We start from the raw sequence: 24691 nt of genomic DNA, 5'->3' as shown, positions 1-24691 counted from the left end.
GTGGCCACCCAACACTGGGTCCTACCCCAGCCATTGTCAGATAGTACTTAGGTAGGACAAAGATGGAGACAGCTGAAATAGGCAGTGATGGGGAGCAGCCTCATGCAAAGACCAGGAGTTGTTGACTCTTCTGGCAGAGTGGGGGGTTTTTGCAAAGAAGGAATAAGCAGAAGATGGATGGAGCCTGTAGGAGTAATATGGGGTGCCAGGAATGCAAATCTTTGTGTTCAACCTTCTCTGTTAAATACTGCCTCTAATTCATTCACTTCAGGAGAGCTAGTCATAGCATTATTATCAATGTTAACAATAAATTAAAGACAGGCACCATTGCAACCCAAATGAGTCTTCCTTATTCAGTAGGTGAGGAAACTGAGGGCCTAGGAACTGATTTAAAACTGAATGGGCAGTGCTGAGACTGTAACTCGAGCAGCCTGGCAACATGCTTGTGCTCTTAGCCACCACTGTATGCCACCTCTCATTTGACCTGAGAGATCAGCTTAATCCTATTAAATATGAGATTCAGACTTACTGTTGTCATATATTAGTTGATAATAGAAAACTGAATCTAAAAGTCCCGTCTCAGACATGAGATAGAAGGTATTTAAATGCATTTACTGTTAATTTAACAGAAACTGAGGGAAGAGTTAGCACTATAAACAATGTTGATCTGAAGACAAATTCTCTATTTATTGAGACATCTAATACTGTCAATTAAATGGAAGAAATCATTAGAAAAATATTTAGTGTACTTCTCTATGCCAAATCATTAGAAAGAAGCATTACTTGGTGATAGCAAGATCAAAGAAGCTTGCACCAAACATTTCTAAAATTCAACAAATGATTTTGAAATTATTAGTTATTTGTACTATAGTTTAGATCACTCATTAAGCAGTTTTATAATATTTATAATTCTGTTAATTTAGAGAATAAAAATGAATATATTTTAAACACTGTATGCATATATTGATTTACATAAAGCATCAAAACTTTTGGAGTCTGCAGGTGCTTAGGATGGAAAAAAATAGGAAATGCTGATATAAATTGAAATTGTGGAGGGGTGTGGGACATTTCCATAGGTCCTTATGGCTCTCATTTCCATTGTGGACCTATGTTTAGTCGATTTTGATGTATAATTCAAGTTTTATATAGAAGACTAATTTTTCAAACTAATAGAATATATTACATTATCAATTTACCCTATAGAATAAGACAAAATGTATCAAAAAAATGATTCTTCTGTAAGCTTACTGAGACTGCTAACAAAAAGATAACATTAGACTTCATTGAGATACAAATGGTAGGTAGAGGACTAAATTTTGTTATAATAAATCTGACTCCTTCGTGCCTATAGCCTTGCAGTGTGTGCAAATAAATTTTGTTTCTCAGCAAAATTAAAAATTGCTGCTTGTCATAGAACTTCAAGGACTCTCACAAATCCTCAAACCATGCATTTTAATTTTTGAAGACCAAGTAGGGGTCTGCTTCAAGAAGCATAAAGTTTGTGATTGATTACACATACAAAGACCCACAGGGCCATGGATTTTCCAGAAAGGATCAGATCATTCAGTCCAGTGTCTTATTACAAAGATGAAGCAATGGAGACCCAGGGAGAGCAAAATACATCCCTGGATTTAAGAAGTGTTTGTGGCAGGGCTTGGATGGGAATTTATATATAATGGAAACACTTTTCCCAGTATCTATGTTGTCTCCTAAACAGGCTAAATGTAAAAGAAAAAAAAGTAAATTATCTATAGTAATAATTGTTACCTCAATGTAGTTTTAGGTAAGGTCTAGAAGCATTCTATGTAATTCTAGCAAATTAAGTGAAACCATCACTAATTGAACTTCTGCAGGAGTCATGAAGTTGGCCAAAAAGTATTTGAAAGTGTCCTAAGAAGGATGTCTTCCACAGAACAGTTTGGTAGTAGGACATAGCATCTGGCCAGTTTCTCAGAGCCTGGAATGAAAGCAACAAAGTGTTGCCAACCCCCCATGATCAGAAATGAGAGTCTCTGACAATGCCTATTAATTATGTCTTAAAACTAAGTAAACAAGCCACATTCACATGCCACATGGCAGAGGTTAAAATATAAATAGTGAAGCCTAAGGATTCCAGAATATCTGAAACTTTGATAGCCTGGGTGGAAACCAAGAGCAAAATAAAAAGGTTACATGCCACATGGCAGAGGTTAAAATATAGCTAGTGAAGCCTAAGGATTCCAAAGTACTTTGATAGCCTGGGTGGAAATCAAGAGCAGAATAAAAAGATTTCTTGATATTATTTCATAAACTGTCAAAAAAACCCAGTTTCACATCCTTCATCTAAAGAATACTATAGAGCTGAGCTATTTACATTTTTGTATGAGTTTTTTTTTTTGTTTTTCTAGCAAGATGCTTTCTGCTCACTCTATTCAACAGCTGCCATCTAGCAGAGGCTTTTTCTTTTGAGTGGGGATTTTTTTTTAAACCATAGCTATATAAAACAATAGGCCACATTCAGTTCTCCGTCTGTCTTTTATGTCCTTTTGGATCGTTTAAGGAGCCAACAATTTATTTATAAGCCCCATATTATACTCAAAATAATATTTGATGAACACTAGTTTTCAAAGTTATCAGAGAAGTTACATAACTGTACCTTTAGAATATGAGAAAAAGCACCAGTGCAATTCCTTGTAACTATCTTGACCCTGCTGAGCCATGCAGTTTGCTTGTATACTTTATCCAACTTTGAACATGACATGCAGGAAACAGAAGATGACAGCAGCTCATCCAAAATCTAGTGTTGTCACTGACAAAAAGCTTTGATACATCTAAATCTGCACTTGAGAGGAGGGACGCAAAGTAAATTTACCTTTCTTGACTAAAGGTTCCAAATGAAAAGGCTTTAGAAAATGAGGAAACTAAAAAAATTATTACTGATCTGTTAATAGTGCTTTGGTAAATCACTTTGGTGGCTCTTCATATGAGAGGGTATTGAACATTCCTGCTTTCCTCTGGGTGAGATCGGCTTAATTGAAAAATAGATCATATTGTGCTCAGGGTCCCCAACCTCCTAAGTGTCACAGTTAACCTGGAATGTCTCATGAGTGACTACAACCATTTGATGTTTGCTTTTTTTCTGATTCTCTCAATTTGGTTTTAAAAGGTAGGTCATATAAAATAATACACATTCCTCCAGCACTGTGTCCACAGTTCATCAGAGAAGATAATTTGCAGAGTGTTTATTTGTTCCTTTTCAGGTGCTTATTGGCTTGGCTGGGGACTAACCAAAGGTAATTCTTTTGTCAAAAGCAGGGATGCAGGACAGCGAGAATGCTTATTCATGAATTCTTGTGACAATTTGTGTTTTATTTTGTTTGAAAGGGAAAGGAACTAATAATATCCTGATGCTTTGTGTGTTCTAAAAGCTTTAAAAAATTTTCTCATTTTATTGTCAAGAAAAATATAAGGCAAGTACTTCTTTTAAATAATATATACATACACTTGCCATATTAAGATGAAAGAGTTTTACTAAAGTTGTATTTCAAAGGTTTTAGAAAGTCAAAAGATCAGGGGTCACATCAAATGATCCTCACATCTTTAAATTTCATTCTCTTAAGTTATAGGATGGCAGGACATGAACCTTGGCATACTGGTTCAAGTCTAGATTTTCAGGTTGGAAAATTCTTGCAAAAGATAAAAAAACACTTTCAAGATATTCATCTACAATGTTTTGGGTAATTCAATATATCTGATTTCCTGGTGATTCCCAGTTTGTGTGCCTCAGTTTTCAGTCTACAAGTACTGTTAGAAAAGTAAATATGGTTGAAAATAAAGTGAGTTTTACCAAAATTATCTTTGGAATGGAGGAATTCATCTCATATTCTCTTATACTTTATATACTCTTGAAATAAAGTTCCATTAGAAAAGACACATTAATTTAATACAACTTTAATCACTGCTAGATATGTGTGCTCATAGAAGTTAACTGAAAGAGCTCCATAAAAGAAAAGAGGCAAAGAAATTATACATTAACTTAATAAATATATCTAGACACATGGCCTCACAATTGTATAATGTTGTTGCAAACAGGCCATTTAAAGTAAATTAAAGAACAAAACAGTTAAATGGTTCTATTGTTGAAATTACTTTTGTAAAATGCAGAATGAATAAAGAAAACACGACTATTATGCTATGATACACAGATAAGTATTTGTGGCTTCAGATAAAAATTACCATGACAGTATCAAAATTTGTTTCAAAAATTGCTGTATTTTAAATTACTTAGATGGAAGTGAGGATAATAAGCTCCAGGAAACTGTTACGTGACTAAAAATGTAGCTATGCCATGAGAAAGCTATTAATGTCTAAAATGCATGTAAAGAGTTTTAATAGAACTATTTCATAAAATGTGAGAGCAGAACCAAAGAAATTCTCCATTACTAATTTAAATAACCTCAGTAGAAGATTGAGATAATTTTTGCAGTGTCTTTAAAAGGTTATGAATTAAAATCAAAGTTCCTTTTTAAAAATTGTGTCATTAAAATTTCTATTAGACTACAAGTTCCATGAGGTCACATTCTGGTACTTTTGATATGTAACAGACATTCAGTAAACATTTGTTGCATAAACAATGATTTGACTGATTCATTCATTCATTAAACATGCATCGTGCTATACTGGTCTAGCCATTTTTCAAAGTGATGATAATATTGCCTTGATCTGAAAAGTTCTGTTGTTGTTCAGCCATTTTGAATTTATTTGGCCATTATTCTTAGAGGTTTAATTTTCTCTTGTTTTGATTATCCTGTTCCTTTCTAAAATTTCAATTAAATTATTACAGTGACCCAGGATGTAAATTATAAGAAGATTCATATATAACATTAATTTTATTATATTTTATTTATTGTATTTTTTTCATTTTTAAATTAAGCAGTTCAGAAATAGAGAATTAAGGTAATGGCTCTATTCCTTGTGATTAACTGACCACAAGTAAAATGATTTCGTCCCATTTAGTAAGTCACTTCAAATTTGCAATGACCTCCATGAAAACCAGTTACATTTTTTTTTTATTTTTCTAGAAAATGTTTTATCATTAAAATGGGCATAAAGTATTTTTACATCTTCAATTCTGAGAAACTGATAAAATAATTTAACATCTCTATGTGTTTTGCTATAATTCTATTTATGGATCAAAAATTATCACAGATATATCAAAATATCAAAATAATATCAAAAGCATATTTTATATCTTATATACTTTGCCAAATGCTATTTTCATAAATTTTATCAATATTTCCTAAAAATAAATATATTAATATATTTTCACAAATATGTGATATTAAATATATTAGTGTATTTTTCATTTTTCACAACTACTTTGTTGATATATCCTAGATATTCAATAAATAAACTACCAGGAATTAGTGTATTACATTAGCGCATCCCATTCTTTTTTTTTTTTTTTAAAGATTTTATTTATTTATTCATGAGAGACCGACAGAGAGAGGGAGAGACAGGCAGAGGGAGAAGCAGGGAGCCTGATATGGGACTCCATCCCATGAGCCTGGGATCACGACCTGAGCTGAAGGCAGATGCTAAACCACTGAGCCATCCAGGTTCCCCCCTATTCTTATTTTTATACCAAATTGCAGTTTATATTTTTCTAAAAATACTCTACAAGCAGATACCAATTTAAAATCTATGGATCTATTTATGTTGAGCAGCAAAAGTCACAGGCACATAATGGTCATTTGTCAATATTGCCAATAAGATAATTTGGAGAGAAATCAGGATTATGACTTATTGACCATAGCATAAATAGATTAAATACTAAATAAAATCTCTTTAAGTTAAATACTAAATAAAATAAAAAAGAAAGAATAGGTATTATTATTTTACCAACATAATCATGCTTTGTTTTTAAAAGACTATACCCGTAACTTTCTTGTGTCTTATTTACTCCTACAATGATGAAAGTGATTTATAACTAAAGACTTAAAAGGAAAGATATATACTAGTTGTCATTTCATCCCTTAATATCCACAAATATTACTGATTTGTGAGGAAAATATGAAATAAAGCAATGTGATGAATTGTTTAGATGTCAGTGAGTTTCTTTTGTTATTATAGTACTATAGGGTATCTGTATGTGTGTTCAAAATATTTTCCTTTTTTTTTTCATTTAGACATATAAAAGTAAGAAGTGAGTTTTAGATTTTAAAAAATCTCTTTATATACCCATTCTTGTGTCACAGCCTACGATTATGTGAAATGGATAATAGTAAAAGTTATAATGAATTAGAAAATTAGATATAATTATTTCCTATTTTTTCCTTCATATTAGTTCTAAGATGCTCTGTTCTAGATACATAATAGAAATACCAAAATAGAACTGACAGATAATGAACATCCATGAGTATACATATATATTTGTGTGTATGTGTGTATATACACTTGTGCTATGATGCATCATGAATATTGAAAAATTGATTCACATGATTAACGTCAATTAGAAGTAGAATTATTTTGGGACACCTGGGTTGCTCAGTGGTTGAGCGCCTTTCTTGGGCTAAGGGCGTGATCTCGGCCAGGCATGGAATCCCCCATCAGGTTCCCTGCAGGGAGCCTGCTTCTTCCTCTGCCTATGTCGCTGCCTCTCTCTCGTAGTCTCTCATGAATAAATACATGTTTTAAAAAAGTCATACATTGATATTCCATAATTAAATTCTCAATGTGATAACTAGGTAAATCTAGAAAAGATACAATAACACAAACCTTGAAATGTAAATGGATGACATCATTGAATAATTTATAAAATAGAAAGACTAAGGAGGTGAATTTGCCACTTCAGATTCTAAATGAAATTTCAAAGTTACATTAAAAAAATGTAGTTTTGGGTCCTGACAACTGAGAAATCACAGAAATTGCTTAATAATGTATAGGAATGTGATAAAATGTATACTTGTTAAAAATTTTCTCATTTCATATGACAAATCCATATGTATGCAACATGATTTAAATATTGAGTTATATGTATATAAAATTATAACATCATTAATAATATTTTCTTAAATATTCACGATAAATATCTGTATGTATATGTCTATATGTCTGTTTACCTAATCTACCTGCCTGCCTATCTATCTATTGATCTGTCTACCTATCTACCTACCTATCCACATGCTTTTAAATATAATTAAAACAGTGGCTGGCATATATCCAATAAATTGTTGTTGAATGAATAATTGATAATTCTTTCTTCACTGGCATTTTTGCACTATATTATTGCTACAGGCATTGATCCTATTCCACATTCCCTTCTAGACTTGAGCACACTAAACACCAGCTCTGTCTCTCTGCATCTTTATATTGTCATTCTTTTTTTTTTTTTTTTTAAGTTTTTTTTTTTTTTTTTAAAGATTTTATTTATTTATTCATGATAGTCACACACACAGACACAGAGAGAGAGAGAGAGGCAGAGACACAGGCAGAGGGAGAAGCAGGCTCCATGCAGGGAGCCCGACGTGGGATTCGATCCCGGGTCTCCAGGATCGCGCCCTGGGCCAAAGGCAGGCACCAAACCGCTGCGCCACCCAGGGATCCCTATATTGTCATTCTTGAACACAGTGCCTAGTACAAACATTTTTTGTTGGCTCATATTAGTTATGATATAACTTTATAAAAGATATTGGTTTCTGTGAGTCAATAAATGTGTAACATTCTGTCCTTGAAAACTGAATATTTTGTGTGTGCATTGCATTTCAGAGGAAGGATTTAAGATTATAAAAATATCATATTGACACATGTAAGTAAAGCATTGGGTCATATTAGGTAATTTGATTTTATACTTAAATTATGAGTAAATATCAATACAAATTTATGATTTTATTAGGATTTTTTATTCTTATTATGAATATTAACTGGTATTTAGTCTTTATTATATTTTGGTAGTTCATCTTTCCAATGTGGCCATCATCTAATCTATTTACTCTTCCCATGCCAGTGGGAAGCTCAGAAATAAAAAAAACAATAAAGATATTAAACTTTCTGTGAAATTTTAGTAAAACTAAAAACCAAAATATGCTCTTATTGCTTGTATATTTTAAGCTTAACAGTGATTTAACAATGGAATGGGATTTATTGTCATAAAAATTGTGTCTTGGTTTTAATTAACTTTTTTGATAGGGGTACAAATCAAAGAGTCAATAAGGGAAGATGGATTTTGTTGTTCTTAAATGGCTAGATTAAAATAAGGACTATTCTAATGTTATCTCCTTGGACAATGTGATGTATTTATGTGATATATTTGTTAGTATAAATCTGATTTGGGGATAAGCTTTTACATATAATGAAAAGTATCTATTCAAGATAGGACTTGTCTGATGTTTCTGTCTTTCATTAAAACATTTCATCTATCTTTTTTATTTCTATTATAAATTGAAGAACAGCAAAGAAAAAATAGTCTATTTTTCTCATAGCACATAGCCTTGCATTGTCAGAAATGTCACAGGTTAATGGTACAGCTCAGCTCCATTCATCTTATGCTGACAACTCAACCAACCTAGCACAATCTAGCAAAAACATTCTTCTTAGACCAGGTGACATTCTCAGCCTTTGTTCTTTTAATATGGTAGCCATGAGAGCATTTAGTGTACAATAACTTTGTACAGAAACTTTTTTCTTTAGATTTCTTCAATATTTTCATAGACAAAAATTTTTAGAATTTAAAAATCATTTCTCAAATATAAATATAGAATACTCTTACTTTCAACTAAACTGAAGATTATCTACAAACTATATTTTTAAAATTTTTATCATTTGAAAACTGTAAAAAAAAACCCACAGAATACATTTGTAATTTTCTAACTTTTTGATTGCATAAACATAGTTATAATTTAATACTAAATAGTTAAAGTTAATGCCAGGATTGATAGGTCTTGTAAGCATTGTCTAGATACCGTGGTAAATGAGTCAGAGTATTTTTGAGGAATTCTCACTGTGTTGATAGATATTTAAACAATTTATGATACTTGAATATTTCTAAACCTATTTCTTTGTTATGACTTTGATATTGAATAATAAAATATTCAATGTGCCTTCTCTGAAAATGTAATAATCATATTAAAATAGCAACTGTAATACTTCTTTAGTTTTGATTGCTCAGTTTTGATAAGATATATTTTTCCCTTTGTAATAGAAAATCAATTTTTTAAAAAGGGCAAACAGTATTTTGGTTTTAGGAACAAAATACACATAAATATATGTGTATATCTTGCTGTCATTTTCAGAGCAGTTTTTTCATTTTTTAAATAAAGAATGCAGTCCAAATGTGTCTCTCTTGACTGATCACAAAAGCATAAACACTTGTCACATTCTATCTTCATTGTTTTTATATGGTCAATTTTATAAGTTCTCTTATTTAATTTTTCTTACTCATCATGTAGTCTGTTAACTCTGAAGACCCTGAGTTTTTTAAAATAAATTTTATAATGTTATTTTTTTTGTATTTTATAAGATTTTTTAGGATTAATAAGGCAGAAATTATTAGCCATCCTTGATTTTGAATAAGATATGACCTTCTCTGATAGAGCATTTTCTCATAACTGTAACATTTTTACACTGTCCTTAACTATTTTTATATTTTTGCTTTAAATCCATTATTTTTACAGAGAAAAAGATATTTTTGCTGAAGGAGAAATGTGTTTTATATATATCTGAATTTCAGATTAGTATTCTAATAAAATGTGAGCAGGATGTAATTGTGATTTAAATGCATGCATAAATAAGAGATGCTAGATAATTTATTTTCTATAATTAAAGAAAAATCAAAAGAATATAACATTGGGCCAAGCAGTATATTCAGTTTTCAAATACAGTATGGTAATTGATGTCGTTTTCAAAAAATTGAAGTGGGCAGCCCGAGTGGCTCAGTGGTTTAGTGCCGCATTCAGCCCAGGGCTTAATCCTGGAGACCCGGGATCAAGTCCAACGTCGGGCTCCCTACATGGAGCCTGCTTCTCCCTCTGCCTGTGTCTCTGCCTCTGTCTCTCTCTGTGTGTCTCTCATGAATAAATAAATCTTAAAAAAATAAAAAAAAATTGAACTGGTTTTGTCCTTACTGAATTGTAGCTAATGGTACTTTAACACAGTGGAAGTTGTATGGAGTCGTTAAAGTTGCTTCAGATATTCTCTTGAGAGTATAGTATATAGTATAGTAAAGTAAGATAACCACAGTTTTTAAATTTCAGAATTAATAGTAACTCTAAGATGAATCAATTCAAATAGAGCTTCTTCTGTGCTTTTTCTGTTTTCGGTGAATCTAAGCATTATTTTGTATTTTTTTTAATTTTTATTTATTTATGATAGTCACACACAGAGAGAGAGAGAGAGGCAGAGACATAAGCAGACGGTGAAGCAGGCTCCATGTACCGGGAGCCCGATGTGGGATTTGATCCCGGGTCTCCAGAATCATGCCCTGGGCCAAAGGCAGGCACTAAACCTCTGCGCCATCCAGGGATCCCTATTTTGTAGTTTTGCAGCAAAATTTATGTATCACACTGTATCATCATTTTGTGTTTTTGGATTTGGCCAATGTATTTCATTACTATTTTGCATTGATAAATTGAATTAGTTTTGTCTGGAAAATGTTTGCATATTTATATGCAATATAGACTAACATCTGGTGCTTAACATGTAGAGAATTATTAATTTATTTCATAACAACTCAATTAATGTCAGGGAAGATTGATTCATTGTCTGATTAACAGTTTGATATTGTCTGTGGATTAATAGGCACATCAGCTCCACATGCAGTTTTTCAACGTTTCTGTGCTTTTACAAATTCTATTTCACTTACAAAATTTCCTTTTATTTTGGTTATGTTAATGATTATTCTCATCTTGTTTATTTGGCAGTCCTAATCCTTTCATTCTGTTAGTCCTGTCATATTTCAAAGTGTTGAAGGTAATCTCAGATCTTACAGACAAATATGTATTATTTTGTATCCAAATTTGTCTGTAGTCTTTTCAAGATCACTGCTTCTTGGAACCATTCTGCTTTTTCAGATATTCATTCAAACAAAATTTGTGGAATACCTACTTGGTACAAATTAATAGGCTCATGAATTCATTGTATTGGCTTAAATCATTCTTGAAAATTTTTTCTGTTGTTAAAGTGTTCAAGATTTAGAGTTAAGTGCTAGAACAAAGCCATTTTTTCCCATTATCTTTGTTTTTCTTCTCAAGGACTCTGTCAAACTTTCTGTTGTTTTTTTTTTTAATACAGTTTTTTATCTCAACAATTGCCAGCAATATATTCAAATAGCAAAAATGGTAAAACAACCTCCAACATTTTCCTTTTTATGCTATTAATGAGAGTCATTGATTACATGTGCCCTTTGCTCAGATGTATTACTGATGGTACTTTCATAAAGTAGTTTGTCTTCTTATAAAAAATTTAGATTTTAAATAATTACCTGGCTCACGGTGCCTGGGTGGCTCATTTGGTGCAGCATCTGCCTTCTGCTTAAGACGTGATCCCAAGGTCCTGGGATCGAGTGCCACATCGAGCTCCTGCTCAGTGGGGAACCTGCTTCTCCCTCTTCTGCTCCCCCTGCTTGTAGTCTCTCTCTCTCAAGTAAATAAATAAAATCTTAAACAAACAAACAAACATAAATAAATAAATAAATATCTGGCTCTTTCAATAGCACATGTTACTGATGGCTTTCAAGGTTTATTATTGTTGTTGTTGTTACTATGACTGTCATGACCTTGTGACTCTAAATTTATTTTTTAATCCCCTGCAGTCTATGCTATTCATGGTTTACATACTGAACTACAGTTTATACATAAATATGGGAGATCAAAATCAGATAATATTGTGATACTTGAAGATAAAAACGTCAGTTACAGACAAAATATTTCCAAAGTCTTTTCTTTGGAAGAGCAGTTGGGATTGCTCAGAATACAGTATAGATTCTGGCTTTCAGAAAAAAAAAAATTAATCGAACTTTAATTTTTTAAAGATTTTTAAATTTTTAAAATTTATTTAGGGGGAGGGAGGGTGGGGGAGAGGAAGAGAGAGAGAGAGAATCTTGAGCAGCCTTCTCACTGAGCACAGAGCCTGACACAGGGCTTGATCCCATGCCCCTGAGACAATGACCTGAGCCAAAATCAGGAGTTAGTTGTTCAACCAACTGAGCCACCCAGGCGCCCCCAGCAAAAAATTTAATCCAGAAGCAACTTGGCCATTACAATGCACTAATAATATTTTATGTACTAAGAACAAAAACTATACCACCAGTTTTACTATAGTCCTTCAATGATTTATTGCCTAAGAGATTTTATTTATCCAGATATGCCACTGGGAATAACAACCAAGTTCACATATGCACATATGGTAATAACTGAATCTGATATCTGTTTGTCTAGTAGTAGTTGTAAGATAAATCCATATTTCAGATATATTAAAATGTGAAAAATACATTTCTTAGAATAGATGAAATACAGTAATGCATATGAAGTGCTAAGCACAGTTCTGGACCAACAGTTAATAAAATATTAGTGTATTATTATTGAAAAATAGGAAACACAAATTGGATGTGTATTTGACTTTTCTTGTTGCAAACTTTAAATTTAGTTTTGTTAATATTTATTAAGGATGTTTGCAAAAATCTAGACTTGTCAACCAGAAGTGTGTAGTTTAAGTTATTCATCCTGCCTGGCACAGCTTTACATTTGAGTTGCTAAATGGCTGCTGAAAAATAGACCCGTGCGTGCGATTTACCATCTATCTTAAAAGGGAGATCTTAAAATGTCTTATTGAACCTTGCCAGGCTCTTATTGATAATCCTGCTAAAATCAGGAGCCATATCTATTAATAAAGAGTTCTCAAGAATGGTGTTTCTCTCACTATAGTATACACTGTGGAAAACAAAACATATATGTGTAAATAATTCTGTCCTTTAAATATTTTATTATGTAACATAAAAAGAAAGAGGAAAACTATTTTTGTAAATATTTGGCTAATTATAGAATGTCTCTCAGTATGCATGTACAAGAAAATGTTTCAAGATACTCTATATTGTGTTCTATATTCTATCTTACCTAAGAGTTTCAGAAAGGCACAAGTCTCCTCACAGCAATACTTTTCTTTCTAATTTAGCTTAAGGAGGTTAAGTATCCTAGCTTAAATAAATGGATTAATATAGAAAAATTACTTTCCAGTTTCATTTTTTAAAACAATTTTGGTACACTAGATGCCCTACTAAAATAAATATTTTTCATATTTTTAGGATTCCATATTGAACAGGGATTTGCAATGAATCTCAAGGGGATGAAACTTTAACACCTAGAATATTGAGTGGTTCCCTTAAATGTTTTGACTTAGTGGTAGGATACTTTCCTATGTTCTTAAAATCCTCAAATATGGGTTTTTTAATTTAGCATATAATCATACTCATATTTTTAACTTTATAAATTTGATGAATTTAAAGCTGTGAGGTAAAAGAAAATGAAAAAGGAAGATGAGAAAAAGAAAGAAGAGGAATCCAACATCTTTGATTAAAAATAAATTTATTTGGAAATGTTGAGACCTTTATTGGCTATTACAGTTTTTAGGAAATTCCAAATGAATGAGACAGATCTTGCACTGGTGAGGGTCAGAGTTAAAAAAAGAGACACCCGTGTCCTGACTATTCACTAGCATAAATTATGACCTAGCACAGGTGTGTACAAAGAGCAGATGAGTACTCAGATTTAGACGATACCAATTCTGTTTTGCCGAGAGCACCAAAGAGTTAATTAAGGAAGACTCCACAGAGAGGTAATAGTTTCTGAACCTTGAAGAATAGGAATTTGTGAGACTGATAAAGAGGGAGAATGTATTTAGGATAGCAATAGAAATGATAAAGTGTGAAAGAGCACACATTGTTGGGAATTGCAAGTAATTTAATAATAGGGCTAGATAGGGCCAGGGTCATTATCGTATATCTGGGTCAATTTTACTTAAAGATTTTTGGGAAAAAAGTTCATACGATTTTTCTGATAGTAATTGAAAAAATTATTTTATGTCAAGCCAAACATAAGTATGTCATGGAATGGAGAATAGCATTTATGAATTTCAAATAAATTGTACACCTGGGAATGACCACTTTGTCCATATGATTAACCTCAGACCCTGCAAGTAGAGTTGAACTTTTCTCGGCAGTTATAGATACTTTGCCATCAGACTTTAAGAATATAAATTGAGGTGATAAGAAGTCATTTCCCAAGTATTATAAAAATCATCTCTTTACCCAGAGTCAGGAATATCCGTGGGAAACATTTTGGAGAACGGTGTCTAGAGAGTGTCTGCAAATGGCTTAAAGGGTCATGTTTCACACTACTTGTAGACTTGCTCCATGAAGCCACAGAAGGTCATTACTCTAATCATCTTCATTCCAGCTAGGTAGAAGGAGAACAGAAATTCAGAGCCAGAGAGATTCCTCTTCACACACATCTTTGCCATTTATCTTTCATCTGAGAGAGTATAGCATGAAGACCACAATTAGCCACAAGAAGGTCTGAGAAAAAAGCTGCAGTCACAGCTTTGAGTTCACGCAGAAAGGTGAAACATATCTGGGGTGGATAGCTTGCGTGCAGTCACCTCTAATGATGCAATGACATGAATTCTCAATTGGATCATTTTATCTGAATCATAAAACACCTATTTAGTACAACCAAATTCATTCAAGTATACCTGCCACTATTACCATTTTCCCTAGTAAAATGTATCGAGCTGCATTTTCTAAGGTGTCTATTGTATTAGTTTGCTCAGGTTACAATAGTAAAATACCACAAATTGCATGACTTAAACAACAGAAATTTATTTCTTGCAGTCCTGGAGGCTGGAAGTCCAAAATCAGGGTTCCAGCCAACTCAGATTCTGGTGAGTGCTCTCTTCCTAGTTTGCAGATGGCCACCTTCTCACCATGTCCTCATGTACCATTTTCCTAATGTGTACACGTGATGATAAAGGGATTAATCTCTCTCTTCCTCTTCTAAAGATGTCACTCCTATGATTTAGGGCTTTTGACTTCATTTAAATTTTTAGTTACCGCCTAAAGACCCCATGTCCAAATACAGTTGCCTTGGATGTTAGGGCTTCAACATATGAACTAGAAGGGGGCACAATTCAGCCCATAGAACCTATATTTCATTGCCTTTACTGTTCTAGAATGTATTTCTTCCCCTATTTCCCCATAACTACTCTAATGCCTGTGTTTTAAACTCCATCTTTAGTGGGGGAAAATATCTGCACTTAAATTAGCCACTCTAAGGAATTCTTGAGAATAGAAAGGACATCTTTTAAGTCTTATGATAAACCAACTAAATAAAAACAACCTTTCTGGGAATAAAATAAGAAACCAAAACATTGGGGCATTGTCTTTTCTTACTCATTACATTTTTATAGCACTGCATAATTATAGATTAGTGCTCAAAAATACTTTCTTTGAAAACTCAGCCACACATATCACAAAGACGGGAATTTTCCTTCGACTTCTACAATCTTTCTTTCAATAAATATTTATTAAGACATTTAATATGCCAATTATCATCGCAAGTATTGAAAATACAACTTTAAAACCTGCCTTTACAGAGCTTAAAGTCTAGTGGGCGTAATGGAATGTGAACAGGAAATTACAATCATGTGATGAAGACTGATGTAAAAAGTACAAGGCACTCTGGGAGTATTTAGAAAGGACGCAAGAGCAGAATTTTAGGGGGTCATGAAAGGCTTCTTCGAATGGTTGACAGCTCCTGAAGGAGAAGTAGTTAGCCTGGAAGTCATACATGCACATGCATTTTGGGTGTTGGAAAGAAGATGATGTGGTAACATTGTCCAGCCAGGGAGGGTCCTGGGAGTGAGAAAGAGCATGCGAATCATGTCAAAATCTCATCTTCCTGTCGATCTTCAAGCCAAAACATGTAATTGCCCTCTAGTGACTATCACATCATGTATAAATTCTTCAAAACTTTAAAACCTTCTGTGATCATAGAACTGTGAATAGTTTGGTGTTTTATTCTATTGGAAGCTGACAAGTTAGCTGGCCACTGTTTAGAGGCTGGCAGAAGATAGGAGACACCTGCATCTGAGACATAGACATTTTATTATTTGTAGCAATAGTAGCAGCAAGAGTATCGGTTTTTGCAACATTTCCCCAAGACGAATTCCTTAAGGGTGGTATGGAGAAGCCCAGATGATACGTGCACACGCAGTGTATAGGATTACGTGAGAGGAATATGAAACTTAGAGAATTTGAATATAAGATGGAGTAAGCCTCCTTGAACTTTGCACAAGAAGGAAACATTATCTTTATTTCACTGAACAGTAAATAAGCTTGTCCTTTGCTCTGGAACAATATACTTACTGGTTCAAAGCTGTTCAATCTACAAACATGCTTGAAAAGTTAGTTAAAAACCATGAGTACCTCTACATGTGAGTTATGCAAGGGGCCCAAGGAGAATTGCTTCTCAGTTATTTTAAGACCTTCTACAACCTTGGTTTTTTAAAAATATGCAACCTTATTTTCTTTTTATTCCCCCCAAAATGTTCTGTTTTAAATCAGTTTCCCTGACTCAACACCCCCTGCTTTCCTTCTACTTAGCTATAAGCTAATAAAATGAACAGATCCAAACAAAGCTTCTCTTCTCTGTGTCAGGAACTGCACACAATCTGGGTCTTCTGTACTTGCAGGGTTCCATGTTAGCCTGTCACTGTATCATGGATGATGGGAGAAAAACATGAGACTCCTGCATCAGTGAGAAACGACTTTACTACTCCCAGCAAAAGCAAAAGCAGAAGCCAGAGCTCCATATTCATTTTTATTCATTTTCACGTTCCCCATGTAGCATGGAGAGAGAGGCCTGCCAAATTTAGCAAATAAAAAATATAGAATACCCAATTAAATTTGAATTTTAGTTAAATGTTTTTCATTGTACATATGTGTCATGCAATATTTGAGTCACACTTACATGAAACAGAACATCCCCTGTTTATCCAAAATTCAAATTTCACTGGACGTCCTGTATTTTATCTGGCAATTATACAGGTGGGCTAGAGAAGGCCCGCGATGGACACCTGCATATCCAGTGGGCTGTGTTACAGATGAGAAAGCCAGAGCTTGGGATATCTATCACTAGTTTGCTTTTGCAGTGAATGGAAGTAAGCCTATTCTTTGGGAAGAGATGTTACATCATTCCTTAATATTGTTCCATGTAAAACAAAACGAAACAAAGATCTAGAAAATGGACCAGGTAAGGAGTGATCAAAACCTTGCATTTTTTGTCTACTCAGCAAGAGTGTGCGGGAATCCTCAGGGCCTACAGTGGATTGTTTCCTGCAACATTCAGAAGTCCGTAACAGAAACTAGCCTTAATTCCCATCTAAAAGACTCTATTTGGATATAGCAGTATAACTTTTTATATTTGTATTTTTAGTATTTGGTCCCACCTAGCTTTGTCTTTGGATTTGCTTTATGATCTTAGTGACGCCAGAGATGTGTCCTACTTTTTCTTTTCTTAGTATTTCACAGCATCTTTTATAATGTTCATAAATAGATGCTACTTACCAAGGTCTTTTCATATAATTGAATATAACTTATACCTTTCGGATAAATAGCTCTTAGCTTTTACATTTTTAAGGATAATAGTAAACAAAGAATAAATTCTTTGGGAAAATATTTATCTGAATCTGTGTGAGAAAAGTGGTTTTTAGCCAGAAGCACATTGTCTCAATTTCTGCACTATAATAAATAACAAATTTCTCTTTTGCTCTCCTGTGCTTCTAATTATGTAATATCTTTTGATATTATTCTTTATATATCTTGGCATGTGCAAGCTTTCTCAGATATAAGGTTGTATAACTTTATGAACTTTGGCAGGTTACCATAATGGTAAAGCCTCTAGATAGAATTTCAAGATGGCATCCAGGCACTGCTTCTCTATATTTCCTCTTAGACAAAATGAGAGGGCTTTCCATTTGAATTTTGAGAAAATCATATGCTATTTGATCCTTAGGTCAAATATACATATAAAAATACACACACACGCAGTTTGACTTTTTTCCATATCCCATCATTTACCACTATTTGAAGCATATAGCAGTGAGGTAATCAGTACTTTTTTATCCTGACAAAAAGGAATATGTGCAGGTTTGGGGCAGGTGAGAAGAAGCATCTGTGATCAATGGAAGAAATAAAAATAAGAACAGATGGCTCCTTAGTTATGTCCTGTGTCAAGTTACATGCCACTTTTCTATTGATTATTGTAAATAACTTAGTAATGAATCATAATGCTATGTTCTCTATCTCTCATATGTATGAAGATAAAAATTTAGGCCCCACTTACATGTATATATATATATATATATATATATATATATATATATATATATATATAAAACACCACTCTGTGGTTGGATGTCAAATAAGAACTCATAATAATAAAAAGCTTACTAGTAATGGGCACCATGGCTGCTCTTCCACTTACCTAACAACAAATAGGAATGTGAAATACACAGTAAAACGGCCACCACAGCACAAGTCCTCAAATTGATTTTAGCAAGAAAGCTCCTTCTAGTGAATGCAAACCACTTGATTAACAAGAAAATGGCATTTTATTGAAAAACACAGGGCATCCTATAATCATGTGTTTATACTCAGGTCACCCATTTGGATGATATTAAAATTTTATGGTTGAGCTGTTCTCTGAATGAGCTGGTATCCTGAAAGCATTCATTTATTCAAGGTTTATCATACCCTGAAATATTTTACATTCTTAATGAATTAAAAGCACTCTGTTCCTGTATGTATTACCTATTGCTATATATTGAAGGATCCAAATGTTTAATGGCTTAAAAAAATTTTTTTTTTATCTCTAATGGTTTTGTGGGCTGACTTGGTTTGGCTGGGCAGTTCTCAGTTGGGGTCTCCCATTTAGAGGAAATAAGGTGTGAACTGGAGTTGGCATCATCTAAAGGCTTGACAGAGATGGATGTTGAGGAAGGATCACTCATGACTAGAAGTTGTTGCTGGCTTCTCCCAGTGGCAACTGGGTTTCTAGAGGGAGCTTTCCATGAAGAAGTGTTCTAAGAGATACAGGCAAAAGCTGTAAGCATCTGACCTAGCTTTGGAAGTCCCAAAATATCCCTTCTGCCACATTCTCTTGGTAAGACAAGTCACAAATCTCAGTCTAGGTTCAAGGGCCAGGGGAATTAGATTTCAATTCTTGATGGAGGAATAGCAAAAGTACATTGCAGAATAGTGTGTTAGACACTCTTTGGAAAATATTTTCTTTTTTTTTTTTTTTTAAGATTTCTTTATTTATTCATGAGACACACACACACAGAGGCAGAGACACAGGCAGAGGGAGAAACAGGCTCTTCACAGGGAGCCCGATTTGGGACCTTATCCCGGATCCTGGGATCATGCCCTGAGCCAAAGGCAGACACTTAACCACTGAGCCTCCCAGGCGTCCTGTGGAAAATATTTTCTGCCATAGTTTCTTAGAGGGCTACTTAACTGGGCTTTGGGCTTGGTAAGCAAGTTGGATTTTTATACTAAAAATTACTTTAGCAATACTAATTAGAGAAAACTGAATAATAATAAAGACTTCTCTAACCACCAGTCTTGTAAACTATGATGTGGTATCATCATAGTCTAATATAGATTTCCACAGTTTCCAGAATGCATGTCTCCTGTTGCTACTCTGGCATTCTTTCTTAATACTACCTGAACTATATCCACTGTTGGTATCTAATTCATACTTCCCCTTCCCAAGGTCAGCTTGCTAGTGTATCTCTTTCTTTAAAGCCTAAAAGCATTTCCGTGGAATTCCTATTAATAGGGCATATCCCCACTCTGTCTAGTTCTCCAGTTAAAGAAAAAGTAAGTGCAAAAGAGATTTTGGTTGAGGTAGGGAGGATTATCTCTGCTTTACCCCTAAATGATCTTCATCAGATCTATGAAAGCCAATTATCTTAAGTATATAATTTAATAAAATGTTTGCAATGCAAATGAATCTTCCAGAAAAGTACCCTTGCATTTTCTGTCAAATACTAATCCCTTATATGTATCATGGAGATATCACAGCTTCTAATTCCTAATCTTTAACTTGGTCACAAGAATAACTTATTTCTAATCTGAACTACATGTTTTTCATATGAGATCAGAAGTCAGAAACTTAAATCATAATCCTAAATCAATTAACATATATGTACTGTTTTTGAGATGGGGATAGTGATACTTCTTTCCACATTTGTGTACCAGTTTATGCCAGATATTGAGAATACAGCTTTGAAAAAATGAACACAAATCTTTGCCCTCATGAATCTTGCATTCTAAAAGAGGAATTAAGCTTAAGTTACTTATATTACATATTATTGTATATATTGTATATTACATATTATTATGTTACATATTATTGTAAGCTAAATGCAACCTCAGTAAGGAAAGGAATGGGATCAGTCTCACTACAAGAATATAAGGAATTTGTTTGAAATTTTTCTGAAAACAAAACATTGAATGGACATTATATCATCATGACTTTTTAAGATACCTTCATATTTCTCTATGGTTTTTAAGTTAAATATATATACACACACATCTGCATACATTTTATCTAAATAATCTCCCTATCCTATAATATGTTATAATGTGAATATGAAATAATTTGTCTAGTAAGTTTTATAAACCAAAATATTAAAATAATATAGCATTTAAATTTTGTTGTAAATCTGAGGAAATTTGGAAACCTGTATTTATATCATTTTCAAGCTTCCTACACTTAAAGTAGTATGCACCTTCTTCCCTGCAAACAAGTCACTCTTACCTCTTGCTCATTTTATAATTTAATAAGTCTTTGGAAGGCACATATGAATTGGCATGAACTGATCAACCTTTTGCTATGAAATAATTCTCTTAAAAGTAACCTTTGTTATTATACATATTTAAATTCTTTTTCTTCTTAAGGGTATTGAGTGGGCAAATGCTATTCCCCAAGCCTTGTTGATATCACCACCAGTGATGTTTTTAACAAACAACAAATTAAACAGTCAGTCCTCATGCAGCTGTGCTCAGGAATAAATGGAGTAGAAACAAATCAATAATGCCATATAGAAGAAGACAAAACCAATAATAAAATAATTTCCTAGTCTCCAGAAAAATGGTACAAATAATGGAAAGTAAACTTAAAAATATGATTCTAAAGACTTCTTTTACTAGATAGGGGGAAATTTCTTATTTCTCAAAATTTGTTATGGATGCTGTATTTTGTCAAATGCTTTCTCTGCATCTATTGAGAGGATCATATGGTTCTTGGTTTTTCTCTTGGTGATATGATGAATCACATTGATTGTTTTATGAGTGTTGAACCAGCCTTGTGTCCCAGGGATAAATCCTACTTGGTCATGGTGAATAATCTTCTTAATGTACTGTTGGATCCTATTGGCTAGTATCTTGTTGAGAATTTTTGCATCCATGTTCATCAGGGATATTGGTCTGTAATTCTCCTTTTTGGTGGGGTCTTTGTCTGGTTTTGGAATTAAGGTGATGCTGGCCTCATAGAACGAATTTGGAAGTACTCCATCTCTTTCTATCTTTCCACACAGCTTTAGTAGAATAGGTATGGTTTCTTCTTTAAACGTTTGATAGAATTCCCCAGGGAAGCCATCTGGCCCTGGACTTTTGTGTCTTGGGAGGATTTTGATGACTGCTTCAATTTCCTCCCTGGTTATTGGCCTGTTCAGGTTTTCTATTTCTTCCTGTTCCAGTTTTGGTAGTTTGTGGCTTTCCAGGAATGCGTCCATTTCTTCTAGATTGCCTAATTTATTGGCATATAGCTGCTCATAATGTGTTTTTAAAATCGTTTGTATTTCCTTGGTATTGGTAGTGATCTCTCCTTTCTCATTCATGATTCATTTGAGTCTTCTCTCTCTTCTTTTTATAAGGCTGGCTAATGGTTTATCTATCTTATTAATTCTTTCAAAGAACCAACTCCTGGTTTTGTTGATCTGTTCCACAGTTCTTCTGGTCTTGATTTTGTTGAGTTCTGCTAAAATATTTATTAACTCTCTTCTTCTGCTGGGTGTAGGATCTATTTGCTGTTTTTTCTCAAGCTCCTTTATGTGTAAGGTTAGCTTTTGTATTTGAGTTCTTTCCAGTTTTTGAATGGATGCTTGTATTGCGATGCATTTCCCCCTTAGGACTGCTCTTGCTGCATCCCAAAGATTTTGAACGGTTGTATCTTCATTCTCATTAGTTTCCATTAATCTTTTTAATTCTTCCTTAATTTCCTGGTTGACCCTTTTCATCTTTTAGCAGGATGGTCCTTAAACTCCACGTGTTTGAGGTCATTCCAAACTTCTTGTTGTGATTTAGTTCTAATTTCAAGGCATTATGGTCTGAGAATATGCAGGGGATGATCCCAATCTTTTGGTATCGGTTCAGACCCAATTTGTGACCCAGTATGTGGTCTATTCTGGAGAAAGTTCCATGTGCACTTGAGAAGAATGTGTATTCAGTTGCATTTGGATGTAAAGTTCTGTACATATCTGTGAAATCCATCTGGTCCATTGTATCATTTAAAGCTCTCGTTTCTTTGGAGATGTTGTGCTTAGAAGACCTATCGAGTATAGAAAGAGCTAGATTGAAGTCATCAAGTATAAGTGTATTATTATCTAAGTATTTCTTCACTTTGGTTATTAATTGATTGATATATTTGGCAGCTCCCACATTCGGGGCATATATATTGAGGATTGTTAAGTCCTCTTGTTGGATAGATCCTTTAAGTATGATATAGTGTCCCTCTTCATCTCTCACTGCAATCTTCGGGGTAAACTTTAGTTTATCTGATATAAGGATGGCTACCCCTGCTTTCTTTTGAGGACCATTTGAGTAGTAAATGGTTCTCCAACCTTTTATTTTCAGGCTGTAGGTGTCCTTCTGTCTAAAATGAGTCTCTTTTAGACAGCAAATAGATGGGTTCTGCTTTTTATCCAGTCTGACACCATTTGCTCCAACGTGGATGGAACTGGAGGGTATTATGCTGAGTGAAATAAGTCAATCGGAGAAGGGCAAACATTATATGTTCTCATTCATTTGGGGAATATAAATAATAGTGAAAGGGAATATAAGGGAAGGGAGAAGAAATGTGTGGGAAATATCAGAAAGGGAAACAGAACATAAAGACTCCTAACTCTGGGAAACGAACTAGGGGTGGTGGAAGGGGAGGAGGGCGGGGGGTGGGGGTGAATGGGTGACGTGCACTGAGGGGGGCACTTGACCGGATGAGCACTGGGTGTTATTCTGTATGTTGGCAAATTGAACACCAATAAAAAATAAAATTATTATAAAAAAATTGTTATGGATACTTACTGTTCTATTGCTACTCTGCTTGTGAAAACAGGACTATAAAAATAGGTAATGGTGTTTAAGGAGCACATTTGTGATGAGCCCTGGCTTGTAGGGAAGTGCTGAATCACTATATTGTACTCCTGAAGCTAATATTACACTGTATATTAATTGAACTTAAATAAGAACTTTTAAAAAATCAGAACCTTAGTAAGAAGAGAAAATAAAAAGTTAGGAAAGTATTGATTCCATCCATTCCTTTCCTTGCTAATTGAGTTTACATTACTTAATTCACTTTTTCTTTCTGTTCCCACTAAAAAGATGTAAGAAACAATATGGAATTTTTCCAAAAACAAAACATTGAATGAATATCTTAATCATCATGACTTTTTAAGTATCTTCATATTTCTCTATGGTTTTCCAAAAGTTCCTATCTCATCTTCTGGCACAACTGTACATAAAATGAGCTGATTTTGTGTTACTATTTACGGATGTTAATTTTTTTTTTTTTTTGTCCAGCTCAGTGGTACAAAATATGTCATGTAACTCACTAGCTTTTCCAACATTTCCTTAAATCTAGCCACAAGCAATTAAGATATCAGTAAAAATATATATTTTATCTAGCACATGGTGTACCATGGTAAGATAGGTATTTGAAAGATACTATGATTAAAACAACAAACAAGAAAGAATACTAAATAGGACCATTTTATTATACCAAAAGAATTACCAGTACATTGTCAAACCAAAGATTAATCCTTTACAACACACATTTATTTTACACTTACTATCTTTGATGTTGCATTTGATATCACTATAATTATCAGAAACAAGCATTTATTTTATTTAAGAAAATATTTCATTTATAAATTCATGGAAGACACACAGAGAGAAGCAGAGACATAGGCAGAGGGAGAAGCAGGTTCCCTGTGGGGAGCCCAATGCGGGACTCGATTCCAGGACCCTGGGATCATGACCTGAGCCAAAGGCAGATGCTCAACCACTGAGCCACCCAGGTGCCCCACAACCAGAATTTATCAGTTGTAGTAGTAAATGCTGTCAGGCCAGGACCCAGATCTTGGTTTCTAAATATTATTTTTCAATAAACCAGAGCTCCTTAGAAAAATGAGTGATTCTAATAACGGGCGATAAAGACACAATGTGAGATAGAACACTTTATGTACCAGTACCAGAAAGTAATTGCTGAAAAAAACAAAAGGGTAGGGGTATCCCAAAGTTGGATTAATTTGAGCAATACAGTAAATAACATAGTATTGGTTGTAACTCAGAGTATAAAATTAATATGCATGAGTTCACACTGAT

At 33.7% G+C, this 24691-nt stretch overlaps 1 protein-coding gene across 34 annotated transcripts in view; it reads left to right on the top strand.

The window, feature by feature from the left end:
• Positions 1-24691, top strand: part of STPG2 (sperm tail PG-rich repeat containing 2) — a 533064-nt gene that overhangs the window by 368831 nt on the left and 139542 nt on the right. Inside the window, exons 13-14 of one of the 34 annotated variants that reach the window (XM_025423952.3) lie at positions 14858-14907; positions 16717-16862. The exons of 30 other annotated variants lie outside the window; for them this stretch is intronic. In XM_025423952.3, coding sequence (XP_025279737.1) covers positions 14858-14907; positions 16717-16729 — 63 coding nt within the window. In that variant the 3' untranslated portion in view covers positions 16730-16862. Of the gene's footprint in view, positions 1-3239; positions 3273-14857; positions 14908-16716; positions 16906-24691 lie in introns of those variants that run through there. 3 more of the 34 variants (XM_025423942.3, XM_025423988.3, XM_025423969.3) reach the window with 3 other exon arrangements.

This window comes from Canis lupus, chromosome 32, assembly GCF_003254725.2.
Source record: "Canis lupus dingo isolate Sandy chromosome 32, ASM325472v2, whole genome shotgun sequence".
Classification (NCBI taxonomy): domain Eukaryota; kingdom Metazoa; phylum Chordata; class Mammalia; order Carnivora; family Canidae; genus Canis; species Canis lupus.
This window is presented reverse-complemented; position numbering and strand designations above follow the sequence as displayed.